Source organism: Nestor notabilis, unplaced genomic scaffold (genome assembly GCF_000696875.1).
Source record: "Nestor notabilis isolate BGI_N333 unplaced genomic scaffold, ASM69687v1 scaffold13885, whole genome shotgun sequence".
NCBI lineage: Eukaryota > Metazoa > Chordata > Aves > Psittaciformes > Psittacidae > Nestor > Nestor notabilis.
This window is the reverse complement of record NW_009928011.1, coordinates 21,653-35,415: the sequence shown is the minus strand read 5'-3', so window position 1 is coordinate 35,415 and position 13,763 is coordinate 21,653. Positions and strand designations below refer to the sequence as shown.

The 13,763-nt window shown below is 42.7% G+C and overlaps 1 protein-coding gene across 1 annotated transcript; it reads left to right on the top strand.

Moving 5' to 3' along the window:
* Positions 1-842: 842 nt before the first annotated feature.
* LGI2 (leucine-rich repeat LGI family, member 2) lies at positions 843-12,187 on the top strand (the record flags this gene model as incomplete). The annotated part of the gene is made up of 5 exons (XM_010014319.1): positions 843-914; positions 1,476-1,547; positions 2,660-2,829; positions 7,993-8,157; positions 11,020-12,187. Coding segments are annotated over 5 exons (1,297 nt in total), but the record flags the coding sequence as incomplete, so codon positions are not given.
* Positions 12,188-13,763: the final 1,576 nt, after the last annotated feature.

Sequence of the window (13,763 nt, the reverse complement as noted above, 5' to 3'; positions counted from 1 at the left end):
TTGTCTTCATCCAGGTACTGCTGTACCATGCAATATCTTGATGGCCACTTGGCTGCGATTGCTTTGCAGGGCTGATCATGTATTTAGGGATGTGTCCTCAACTGATCAGGGGTCAAAATGCTCAAATATCAACGCTTTCTTTAAATGCTGACATGCAGTCAGGAGGAGCAGCATGCTCCTGGAATTGATACGTGCCTGTCATTATTCCCCCAGTGCACGGGGCCGTGACTTGTGTGCAGCCAGGCACCCTGCAGAGGTGGTGTCCTGGCTGGAGGCACCTGAGCGGCGGCAGCAAGAACAACACTAGTCTTGCCGTTTATGCAGACTTTGTACGTGTGCAGTTCATGCCACAGCTCTGTGGGTGCTGAGGTGGGACAGCGCACAGCCTGGGCAGCCCTGGCACTGATGTGCTGCCCTGTGGTGTTACAGTGCAGGTGTTGTGAGAGGAATGTAGGACCACAGCTTTTAAAGGCCATCTCAGAAGCCTTTCCTGTGCAGGTCTCTTGCCTCGCACAACACACCCTGAGAGGATTAACCAACAGAGGAATAATGTTTTTTGCTATGTCTGTTTTGTTCCTCTTCTGCTGGATGTTTGTGTCACATGCTGCTGTCCCTTTTGCTGCCTGGTACTTGCATCATTCCTTGCAGTCCACCCAAGGAAAGTGGTAAAGGGAGAACGAGCAGCTCCACTGAGACTTCCCCACCTTTAAGTCTGAAGGGGCTGCCAAGGAACCTGCTGAATTTGGAGGCCATAGCTGAAAGCACTGGTGATGCTAATAATAATGTTGAAGTCTTTTAAAATACTCTTTTTGGGGTTTTGGGTTTGGGGTTTTTTTTCCTAGATTCATTGAAGGAAACAAAATTGAAACCATTTCAAGAAATGCTTTCCGTGGCCTTCGAGACCTGACTCACCTGTAAGTTATTTAACACTTGGTAGAGCAATTTCTGCTTGAACAAAACTCTTTGGGGGACCACTGTTTTTTCTGCTACAGAGAAAACCTCTCTTCCCCTCCATGCATCAGCTTCCTCCTGCTGTCAGCAGCATGCCTCCCTCAAGTTAAAAACTGGCCTTAAAAGAACTCCTGCTGGGGCAGCCCTGTGGCATGTTGGGCTGCCTGTGCACACTCGCAGCTTGTGCTGGGAGGCAGCTGCTGCCCGCGGATGCGGCGCCGGTACCATCGCCACACTGTGTGCTCGTGATTATCAGTCCTGGTTCTTTTCAGCATGCTCAGTGATTGCTCTGTGTGTTGCATTTGCACCTGGGCAATAAAAAAGCTTTATGTATTTTACTTTTATGTGAGATTCAAGCAATCTCCATTCTCAAATAAGAATAATTAATATGGACCTGTTCCTTACAACTATTAACAATGCCAGTGGCTGGACGGTTCTAACAACCTGTAAGTGAGCTCAGACTTAGTAAGAGCCAGCCAGACAAGAGACGGCAATGGTACTAAGCTCTTAACTTTCTTTTCTAGTTCTTTGGCCAATAACCATCTCAAAGCTCTGCCGAGGGATGTCTTCAGTGATTTAGATTCTTTAATTGAACTGTGAGTAACAAGAATCTTTCTGTTGACTGCCTAATTCTGTCACTCCATTACTCTTGAGTTTTACATTCTGGGTTTGTGTGGTGCTGTACCTGACATCTGCACAGGAAAGAAATGCGCCTTTTGTTGTGCTAGCTTTCCTAATTTTAAAATTGTTTACTTGGTAGATTCCTCTAAAATAACTGCTCTTTCTCAAATCACTGTTGTTTCTCATGCTGCTGTACATAGCTTGCATTATTGTACTTCTTTCTGATGTTTCATATAAATTGTTTTTCAGGGAAGGGGAAACAACGAATTTTAAAACTACAGTTTCTCTAAACATTTTTTCATGTTACTGTGCATGCACCCCCTGAGATTATTTTAGTGAAAGGCATTCATTTAAAAAACCCACCTTTTTTCTTTTTCTTTTATGTAGTTGTAGCACATTGTTGACTTACTGTCAGTGTTGTCTTGTATAATTGAGCTGATAGTCAGCTTTCCTTATTTTTGGCCTGGCTCTCCCAGACAGCAAAGTATAACTGTAAGCAACAAAAGTTGCCAGGAGATCGAAGAACAAGTACATTGTTGAAATTGCACATACATTAGTAGGGGAAGGTTAAATTGACCACACATCAGCAGCGACTCAAAAAATACAAGCCTTACATCTGTATTTTAATGTAACACAGAAATGGTGCCAGCAAGGCCACTCTGTCAACCAGCAGTACTGGAGTAGTTTAGTGAAGGAATGGGATTTATCTGTGTCAGCAGCAGATGGAGGAAAGGAGGCTTGCAGCAGACAACCGAGCTGTCAGGATTTATTACATTACAGTCCTAATCCTATGAAAATTTGTAACGTGAGTGACTTTACATGTGAATCACAGTGCTCCATTATTATGATTATATGTGAGCATATTTCCTAGATTGAAACAGTTTTTCCAAGGACAACACTCAGTGAAGGAGAGTTCATAGTATGAGAGTCCAAATAAAACTGAAGAAACTTCCCTATTCTCAGTTCAGAAACAATTCAAGGCTACTCAGATATTTTTAAATTCAGCATGTCAAGGTGATAACAGTTCTGTAGTATTCGTATTGCTATCAACCTTTTCAAATCTGTTTATTTCTGTGTGTTTTTTTAGAGATTTAAGGGGAAATAAATTTGAGTGTGACTGCAAAGCCAAGTGGTTGTTTTTGTGGTTAAAGATGACAAATTCCACTGTTTCTGATGTCCTGTGTATTGGTCCAGCAGAATATCAGGATAAGAAGTTAAATGATGTGACAAGTTTTGATTATGAATGCACCACTACAGGTATTCAGAATGTATATTTCTAAGCACACTACAAATGGTTAAATATCAGAAGTTTAGACTATATCCTTTTGCTTCTGTGAGCATGACCTGGGGGGAGGAAAGGGTTACATATAAAGCACTTCCAAGTACTAGAACAACTATAAAATGGGAAAATTACATTTCGAAGTCAAAGTAAGTATTGAGTTTTTATTTGGATTAAATGATAATGGAAGAAGAGCTCCGACTATTCATATTCCAAAAGACTTGATTATGACTCCCTTTGCGACCTACTTGTCATCACAGAATGCTTTCTATTATCTGGAATAAGGCCATATAGTTATGGCATATGAGCTTCCCAAAATCTCTGTATTTTACAGAAAGCAATGAAAAGAAGTTAAAATAATGTGGCTGTATCTGTTATCTTTATTCAATAGGCCACAGCTTAATAGCATCAAAAGGGTGGCAATACTGCCAGCTGTTCTTCATGGAACTCCATTAAGTTGTGGGAAATGTCCAATAATATTCTCACTACTGTCTTGTTTAGGATCTTGATTTTTATTTTAGGTAATGTAAAGCATGCTAAAGGAAGTGAAGAGAAACTTGCATGTGGTTATGCTCCTATTTTATGGCTGAACAGCTGCAGTTACCTATCTTTAACTGTAGTCACATCATATAACTGACTATACCAGCTGCGAGTATTGTTTTTCATCTTTCATGTATATGATGTCAGCACTCTGCCTTTTTTCTATACAGTAATACCAGAGGCGTTCAAGTTCTCATGTGTCATCAAGTCATCACTATTAAAAGACAATAAGAAAGTTGATTACTAGTAATGTAAAATGAAGTTTCATGACAGGGTATGAATGGTAATCCAAGGGCAATATATAAAGGAAAAGAGAATTAACTTGAAATTGAAAAATACATCAGAAGAGTAGCAGGGGTAAAGCATGATAATCTGCTACATAAAAGGATGTCAAAACAGGAAAGCAGTACAGCTTAGAACAGTACCTAAGTTACATTCCTGTGTCTGCCAAGTCACTGAGATGCCAAAGTGCAAAGTAAAAGCCGCTTTATTTCATTGCAGTCTGGTTTAAGCAATTGCACACCACTAACATTGCGGACGAACAAGCCTTGTCTACCTGGTCCTCACACCTATACTGACCTACCTGCCCTCTGTCATCTCTTTGTACCTAGAAACCTAAGTCTGAGGTTGCAACAGGCAAAATTCACCCTTAATGTTAGTTCCTTGGTCTGCTGTAGGTGAAATTCCTCCAAGCATGAATGTAATTTCACATGCTGTAGTTTGCTGGGGAGCTAAGACGTTATGTGGTGCAAGGATTGCCCAGCTGAGTATTTGTTCAGGTGCCGTCAGAGGAGTGCTCTTGCAGCACAGCGTATAGCTGTTACACACTCTTCGGATAGCAAAGGGCGTTTTCAGATCCGTTGTTCTCTGGGAAGGCTGTGTGCTGAACCCCTCTGGCCTGGGGGTAGGCAGGAGCAGGCTTCCCAGAGCTCCCGTGCATAGCGAAGGTGGAGGGTGTGGAAAACATGGAGCTCTGGCGTCCTTACAAAGTGCCAAGAGGGATGTGCAAGAATGACCTGTAAGAGACAAAACAGATTAAGTAGAGCAGAAATGCAGATCTTCAGGAATGTGTCACTCCTGAGACAGTATCATGTCCCCTGCACTGAACTGGAAGTTAGCTTGCTTAGGCTGTAACCCTCTGGTGGCCTTGGTGGTCTGCAGTGTCTGGCCACAGCTGCTTTTTCCTTCTCTGCCTTTGCCTTCCCCAGATCCTTTTGGATCGGGGGAAGGTCCACATTCATTCCTTGAGGAATGATTAGTCACAGGCTCAGGCTTGTACCATGTTCTGTGTGTATTGTCCTTTCCCACTCGGTGACAAGCAAACCTCTTTCATTCATGTTGGTCTTTCGTATTGTATTTCCCTCCTTTGCCAGGTGTGATCAGACTTTCCATCATTTCTGGTCTCTGGTACCCTGTGTTGAGCATGATTCGTTGTAGGATGTGGTAACAAAGCCGTTTGCTTGGTAAAATGTGCATCTCATTGGCTCCATTGGCTGATTGCATCTGCTGAACTGGTACAATGGTAACAGGAGGAGAGATGGAAAGAGGTGCTGCCAAATAAAAAACAAAACAAAACAAGACAAAGAACAAAATGCTCCTATTGCTTCTTAGAGAAAGCAATTCACAGTGTTGGTGATCTGCCCTTGTAACTGTTTCTGTGATAGCATCCCTCTTTTCCATGTCTCATGGCTGATACATCATGGAAGCAGGTCAAGCCATTTCATTTCGTTTCTGTTTCTTGTCCCGCAGCAGCGTGTGAGGGGCTGTGCTGTGGCTGTAAGCACAGTGGGGGGACATGTACCTTATGTTCAGGAGACTGGAAAATGGCCTCACACTCCCACAGTCACTGGGAACAGGCTGTGTGCATGCCTGGGACCTGCTTTGCCCAGCCCTACAGGCAGGTATCATCTCACTGAGCTTTGAAAGCTTGGTTTCCCCTTTCTGGGATTGTCTTCTGGAGGTGGTCCTCTCTTTCCTTATTGGCTGGAAGGAAGACAGTTTTCAAATTAAGAGTTACCTGCTCTGTACTCTCTTCTGTGCTGGGAATCACCTGTGCTGCCGTGGTGAGAGATGGGAATGGATGGCTATTGCTCTCTGGTAGCACACCCAGATCCCAGGTAGCCTCACCTGGAGTAGAACTCTCTACTGTGGGGAAGAAAGGACATGAGGAGAGGGGGACCAAGTCACAGGGTGCAGTTTAGGAGCTGCTGCCCTATCAGGTCATTGCTTCGCTTTCTCTTTAGTGTCCTCCAGTATTCCCTGCGTGCTGCCCCTCTGCTCTACCAGCATCAGTGCTCCTGTGTGCTGGGATCAGCCAGAGCAGTGGAAGGGAAATTAGCCCAACAACGAGTGCTGGGTCCCTCATCCATCATCACTAATGCCAGTTCAGCAGCAGAGGGAGCAGAAGGAGCAGGGGCAGAGTGGGTGGCTGGAAGATGGGGTGGGCACACTTCCCCAACCATCAGAAAGCAGTGTTAAAACCATGCGGCTTGAGACAGGGTCAGTAAAACCATGCAACAGACAACAAAAACCATGCAACAGAGAGAGAGCAACAGACTGGGCAGCAAGCAGCACAGGGGAAGCAAGTGCTGCATCCTCTTCCCTCTCCTGTGCAGGCTGATCTAGCTTCAAAGAGAACAATGTTGGGACAGCCTTTCCATCCCCATCCACCCCCCCTATATTTACTGTACAAGCTCTTTCTAGAGTTAAAGCAAGGCATGTGAACCTGCCTGTAAAACTAAATCAAGCCACCAAGACCTGAATTGTTGGCAATCCTGATGTGGCAGCATCTCTCTACTATGTAACTCTGTTCTACATTGGAATCTGGTATTTCCAGCTGGTGCTAAAACCAACATTTATTGCTTTTTACTGATTATGACTGATTTTGTTACCATTTTTTACTCATCCAGTGATACAAAGAGCCAAATGACACGTGCAAGTAAAAATAGCTGTGTTAACACTGGATCATTTCTGAATGAGCAGTGGGTATTAACACACAGACTGGTTTGTTTTAATTCACAGATTCCCTCAGATTGTTTCACAGCTCTTCAGATTTCAAGAGATGTCTTTTTCAGGATTAGGGGTTTGGTTTTGTGGGGTTTTTTTTTCAAAATTTAGAAAATATTTTGATTTTGAGTGACTGTATCTGCTATTGTTCCATTCTTTGCTGCCTTCCCTGATTTATCACTTACTTTTACTTTCTGCATACTCCACTGTCAGTTTTCTCCAGTTCTTTTATTTTCCCAGTGAGAATGAAGATAACTTTCTTGTTTTCTTACCAGCATTTATGAATCAAGCCCAAGCTCTATTTGTAATAGTCCCTCGAAGAATGGAGACTGTCATTTCTTTCACAGCTGTAGAATCTGCTCTGTTTGTTTAATGGTAGTCATCTATCTTTATTCTCCAGAAGTGTAACTCCTCAAGGGCAAGGCTTTCAAGCATGCAGAGACAGAGGGTTCTTCATTCAAAAGCAATTATTTCATAATGCACCAAAATGAGGGACTCGAGTGAGGACTTAATTACCATTTCACCAAAATCCCTGGATGCTCAGGCCCTTCCGGCGTAGGACTTCATGGTGAAAACATGTAGCAAATGGAGCTTGAAACAGAGCGGTGCGTCGTTCTGCGGAGAAACGCCATCGTAGCGGAAGATGCATTTCCTCTTCAATATATCTGTATCCATACATCACTTCTGCCACATTCTAGACCCAAGTGCTGGCTTTGCTTTGTCAGCTCTGCTATATTGGTTTCTTTTTCTGATAATAATGACGTTGCCCAGCTGTCAGGCCAAAGATCAGACCCAAGTCTCCTCACTTTGCCCCAGATTGGCTCTGTGCTGACTGCTGACTTAGCCCTGGGTGAATTTTAGAATTAAATCTACAAATGCACTTAGATTTTGAGAAAAAAAATCTTGAGTTTTTGAGTTACACTCTTAGTCTTTACAGGTTACTCCAGCTCCTCAGTCTTAGTGTCTAGGATAAGTTTTCCACTGGATAGTAATTTGCAGGTTGGTTGTATTTTATGCCTAAACTACTTTACAATGCCCCATAAAACATTATGTTAACTGAGTTTTTGATTACACCATTTTGTCTGTGGTCTAGCCAAAATGAGGTTATCCCCAGGCAAACTTCGGATACCATTTCACTTTCTGCCTGGTTTAGCATAACACAAATTGCTAGTGATTAAATTTGCATGACTTAAGAAGTTATTGGACTTCAGCTGGAAGTTGCTGTCTCTCAGCTTGACAGTGATTCTAGCAAGGCCATTTCACTTGATGGGAAAGCAACTTCCAGCTGTGGGGAAAGAGACTTCTCTCTTGCTATCCTAATTTCATTGATACCAGCCAGCTTAGATGGAGAATCTGATTTCTGCCACCGTTTCCCTATTTGATCTCCTTTGCAACTGTATTTCCAGAGAGGACAGCTTATGATGCCTAAAGGACACTTTCCCCTGTTGCTGCATGCCTTATGTGAGCGCTGACACGATTATACAAAATCCAGAATCTTTCACTCATTTTTCAGTGTAAATCGTTATAATCAGTGACCACTTACTCTGGGTTTCCAGTAAAGATGTGTCCTAACTTTTGAAAATGTATGTTTCTAGATTTTGTTGTTCACCAGATTTTGCCCTACCAGTCAGTTTCAGTGGATACATTCAACTCAAAGAATGATGTGTTCGTAGCCATTGCACAGCCCAGCATGGAGAACTGCATGGTGCTGGAGTGGGATCACATTGAAATGAATTTCAGGAGTTATGACAACATCACAGGTATATGAACATCTGGATTCCCATTGTTAATGAACTGTTGGTGTTTCACAAGGACAAGATTCATAGGTGGGACAAGTTGATGGGTTTTGTTCTGAATCTCTGTTGAATTTGGCAGATGAAAGCATATAATGTTTGGACATTAGTGACCTCATGGAGTAGTGCATCTTGTTAATACATGCACATTTAACCTCGCTGTGGCACACAAACTAGGCTTTTTTTGTCTGATCTTGTAGATTGTTCTGAAGGCACAAACACTTGCTGTGAATGTCACGCTGTGGCCCGGCTTAGCACTCACTGTGAATCACACTGCAGGTTATGGTGCAAGCTGAAAGAGCCCTCGCTCCTGCCAAAGTGCCTACAAAGTAGAATATAAAAATGCTCTACTGCATGTAGAAGGAAATAGGTCTGAAGGATGCTTCTAGGGTGGGCTAGCCAGGAAGGTGTGTTTTGCAGCTGACGATGACATAGAAATATTTAAACTGTGGTTGTTACCTAGAGAGATGTGCTGTAAAGCTTTCACGTTTACTTGCCATTTACAAACATGCTGAATTAGCATCGTGGCCAGATTACTCATCAAACAAAAAGCCAACGTGGATGCCAAGCGATTTTCTAATGCTAACAACCGTTCTGGCCCTAACTGACACTCATGGTGCTCAGTCACACCATGACAACAGAGACAGAGTCTTCAGAGCTGTTATACACTGCCTGATTTCCCAGCTACTTCAAGCTACTGGTTCTGAAGACTCAGGAGCTAAATTTCTTCATGGACTTTCCTTCCCTCATATTCCTTGTAACGTGTGATAGATTATTTTTTATCTTGCATTTTGGGAAACAAAGAGTAAGCTGCGTCCCCATCTGGTCTACAAAGGCAGCAACCACCTCCCTCCTCAGGTCAGCTGTGTGTCGCTAATGAAAGTTTACACTAATGAAAGCTACCCCTCCTTCAGGAAATATTGGAAACGAAAATTTTGCCTTTTTTATGTTTCATTGTATTCTGGTAGATTGGGGGAAATATGTACCAGTGAATGACAATTGAGAAGTTGATGGCCCAGAGAGTGCTAGCAGAGCTCTAGAAAAGCTCTGGAAATGAAATTCAGAGGTTGGGTCATTTCCAAGTTGTCTTCTAGTCACCTTCCTGTGAATAATGTGATTAGGAGACACTTCTGCTGGGTGCCTGTGTCCTAGCTCCACAGCCAGTGTGTGTGCCCAGGCTTGTTTCTTCAACAACCGTCCTGTGTTCCTGGAAGGTCTGAGCTTGAGCTCTGGGCTGTGAAATGTAAGTGAGAGAGAGACTTTTGCCAGGGGACACGGGCATGTAAAGAGCCTCCTGCAGAGCCTGAAGAGTGTTTTGTAGAGCTCAGAAGCCAGCTGTGTGCTGTAACTGTGTGCTTGGCATTCGGATATCTGAATTTAGCCCTTTACAACATGGGCTTATGGAGTTGAGATAGTTACAGTCAACAAGCAGAGAATAGGTGTTGCTGTCCTCTGCAAAAGGTACATAACACAGGCCAGGTGAAATCTCCTGTAGAGTGCTTTTTGATTAAGTCAGACCAGAAAGACCCTCGATGATCAGCTCAACCATTCATGTCTGTGCTGCAGATACCTTACAGTACTTGAGATGGATCCCACCCCTCCTGCACTGGGTCGGTGGTGGTAGATCACCCCAGGCTGGCTGTGAAACAGCTATGGGCAGGGGACCAGCAGAGGTGCCAAGGTGATTCTCCTGTAGTGACTGTGACCAAGCACACATAGGAGAATCTGTGCAGTTACAGTTCTACTTAAACCATGCATTTCAGAGAGGAATTCCTCTCTTCTTCCAACAAAATCTTTCATAAATAGTCCGTTTGTTACTTTTTTTGGTGTAGTTCTTGTACAGTGACTTGACATAACATGATCTGATCTAATCTGGCAATTACAATATTCCTAAATATTTCTAGTTAAACATAATCTCAAGAATACTTAATAGAAACAACAGAGTCAGATTTATCTTTTTCATCCTGCTGTCAGGTGATACATCCACAAGATGCGTCAATATTTCTATTTACAGTAGCAAAAAGCTGACTCTGGCCCTCTTAGAGCAAGAAAAATAGACTATATTTCATTCTTCTGGTTAAACTGGAAAGACAGACATTCCAAGAATAAGAGGATTTTAGATTTCTGCTGAGTCATGAGATAACTCTTCCAGTATCTGAAGGGAGCCTATAAGGATGCTGGGGAGGGACTCTTCATTAGGGACTGTAGTGGTAGGGCAAGGGGGAATGGTTTTAACTTAAACAGGGGAAGTTCAGGTTAGATATAAGGAAGAAGTTCTTTACAGTGAGGGTGGTGAGGCACTGGAATAGGTTGCCCAAGGAAGTGGTGAATGCTCCATCCCTGGGGGTGTTCAAGGCCAGGCTGGGCAGAGCCTTGGGTGACATAGTTTAGTGTGTGGTGTCCCTGCTCATGGCAGGGGGGTTGGAACTAGATGATCTTAAGGTACTTTCCAATCCTAACTATTCTATGATTCTAAGATTTTGGAATAACAAAATTCAGGTTCAGTAATTGTTTTGGGTATTAGGGTGCATTTGTTTGAACAAACAGAGAAAGAAAAGCTATTCTGGGTAAAAATGAATTAACATTTTAGGGTGCATCATACTTGCACACCTTGAGGGCTGTGACATTTTCAGTATTTGAAGTCACCTTTCCAGTTCCTGGGGAGAAAAAAAGCATGAAAAGAAGCTCGTATGGTATGTAGCAGAAGACAAAATTATCAGATGGTGCAGATATAAAAAGGCAGAGGGGTGATGTGGTAATCTCTCTGTGGTTTAAAGGGTGCTTTGTACTGTGCTAATATATGTGCTTTCTTTTTTCTTTGGGCAATAGGTCAGTCCATAGTGGGATGTAAAGCCATTCTTGTTGGTGACCAAGTCTTTGTGGTTGTGGCACAGCTCTTTGGTGGCTCACACATTTACAAGTATGACGAAAGCTGGACAAAGTTTGTCAAATTCCAGGATATCGAAGAATCTCGCATCTCCAAGCCAAATGATATAGAGCTTTTTGAGATAGACAGTGAAATGTTTTTTGTCATAGCAGATAGCTCTAAAGCAGGTTTGTCAACAGTGTACAAGTGGAATAACAAAGGATTTTACTCATACCAGTCCCTTCACGAGTGGTTCAGGGACACCGATGCTGAGTTTCTCAATATAGATGGGAAATCACATTTAATCCTCTCTAGCCGTTCTCAGGTTCCCATTATACTCCAGTGGAACAAAGCTTCCAAAAAGTTTGTTCCGCACAGTGAAATCCCCAACATGGAAGACGTTTTGGCTGTGAAGAGTTTCAGGATGCAAGATAGCCTGTACATCACACTCACGAGATTCATTGGTGACTCCAGAGTTATGAAATGGAACAGCAAACAGTTTGTGGAGATACAGGCTCTTCCATCCCGAGGAGCCATGACGCTGCAGCCTTTCTCCTTCAAGAACAATTACTACCTAGCTTTGGGAAGTGACTATACCTTCTCCCAGATTTACCAGTGGGATGGCGAAAAGAAGATCTTCAGATTATTTAAAGAAATCTATGTGCAAGCACCACGGTCTTTCACAGCTGTGTCAACGGATCGAAGAGATTTTTTCTTTGCCTCTAGTTTTAAAGGAAACACTCAAATATTTGAACATATCACCATTGACTTGAGTTTATGAGAAGCTGCTGGAGTGAAGTTCGTGTAGAATGACATTTATACACAAACAAAAGAGACGTTTCCAAAACCAGGGTGCACCTATGGAGTATGACGACATTTTCTTAACTTTTCAAACTTGCATATTAATCAGGGATTGCATTTACTTGGTTACTGCATGACATGTCTGTTTTATCCTTTTTCAAAGACACTTTGCAGTCTGCAGTCATTCAGAGGAGAGTGCAGTGCATCAGGATTAATGTTGGCATCTAAGGGAATGGTCTCCATTTTACCCAGAAAACTACCTTCAATTGAACATCTCATAAAGAAAGTGAAGAGTAACCCATAGCATAGAAATTACCTTGACTCTTAAACTAGCATGTTAGTAATGATTTTAAGACTAGAGCCAGTTCTTCATGATTGCTGCTGAATTGTAAAAGCAAACAGCAACATCCCAGAATAGACTTTATTTTGGTTTCTTGAGGTCTGTCTTCAAAATCTGTCTTTGTGGTTATAATAAGTCTGAGGCATCATTTTAAATCATTGTAGATTAAAGGGAAAGTCAAAATTTATTGCCATTTTTCTTCCATTATTCACTATTTCAGCAACAAATGTTTAACAAGTAGCCCAGCCCACGGTAATTGGGTAGCCAGAAAAGGAAGAGTATGTCACCTCTGGACTGCAAGATCTTAACAAGTTAACATAGACAGAAAATAACAGGTCTGCATGGTGCCATGAATGAATCAACTACAAGCTCCTTCTGCTTTCTGTTTTAATAGGTATTCCAGAAATCCACGCCATTCATGCTTTTTCTGATGATCCCAGTAGATTCTGGGGTGTTTTAACAGTATGTTGTGATCTCTCATTCTAGAAAGCGCAGCTGAAGCTCGGCCTGAAACACATATCTACATTCACACACTCAGTGCTGTAGCTTGTCTGCATGCAGAGAGATGATTTATTCTCCAGTGCTCCCTCAGAACAGCTCACAAGCAGTAAATTGAGGTCTTGGTCATCACAAGCTGTATTTGGGGAATCCTCCTGGCTGAGGTCTAAGTATGACTTCAGTATGACTGAGTCTTTGGAAACCAAGGCAGCTGGAGCTGTTCCAGGCTAGAGTGATCCTTGCCTCCAAGAGGGATTTCTTCTTGGTGGCTCCAGGCTTTTGCCAGGTTGCCAACCCAGTGAAACTGGAGGATGTAAACACATGGTGCCCTACTGGTGTTTTGGGTGGCTACAGACTAAGGCATTCAGTCATCCTAAACAGGGCAGTCCTGGCATGCAGAGCCTCTGGCAGGGTAACAGCAAGGGACTGTTTTCCTGGAAAGGCTTTCTCCCCACCCTTCTTACCCAACGGAACTGTATCAGAGCCCTCATTTGTTCACTTACACGGTGTGTTTGTTTGAGTTTTCATACCACTTAGCATACTAGGTTGTTTTACCATGTCTTGCTGCTGAATTGCTGCCTTGGATAAATAGGGAGGCTTTGCGTAAAGCTGGCAGAGCAAATGAAACTGTCCTTTATTCCTTCACACTCAGGGCTATCTCACCATCTCTGTTCTGAGTGAGCTTCACATTTTTGCCTTGGACATGTGAAACATAGCTTATTATTACAAATAGAGGTGTTCTTACAGACTTTCCAATGTCCAACACACCTTCCCCAACTTTTGCCTCGCTGCTATGGAATAGAATTATTACTGGTCTGTCAGACCCAACTCGTTTTATTCTGGTTTTAAATTACGTATTTGTTTTTTCCCTATAGAGATGTTCATCCTGGGTTTATTTTTAATTACATTGGCAATTTAGCCCATCCAGCCATCTGAAGTATTGAGCACTGGCCTCCGAATCCCAGTGTGGTTTCAGTCCTGATGTTTCAATCAGACCAGTAGATGCAAACTAAGCCCCTGTAGTAGGTTTTAGCAATACCTCTCCTAGGATTAAGCTAACAAATCCAA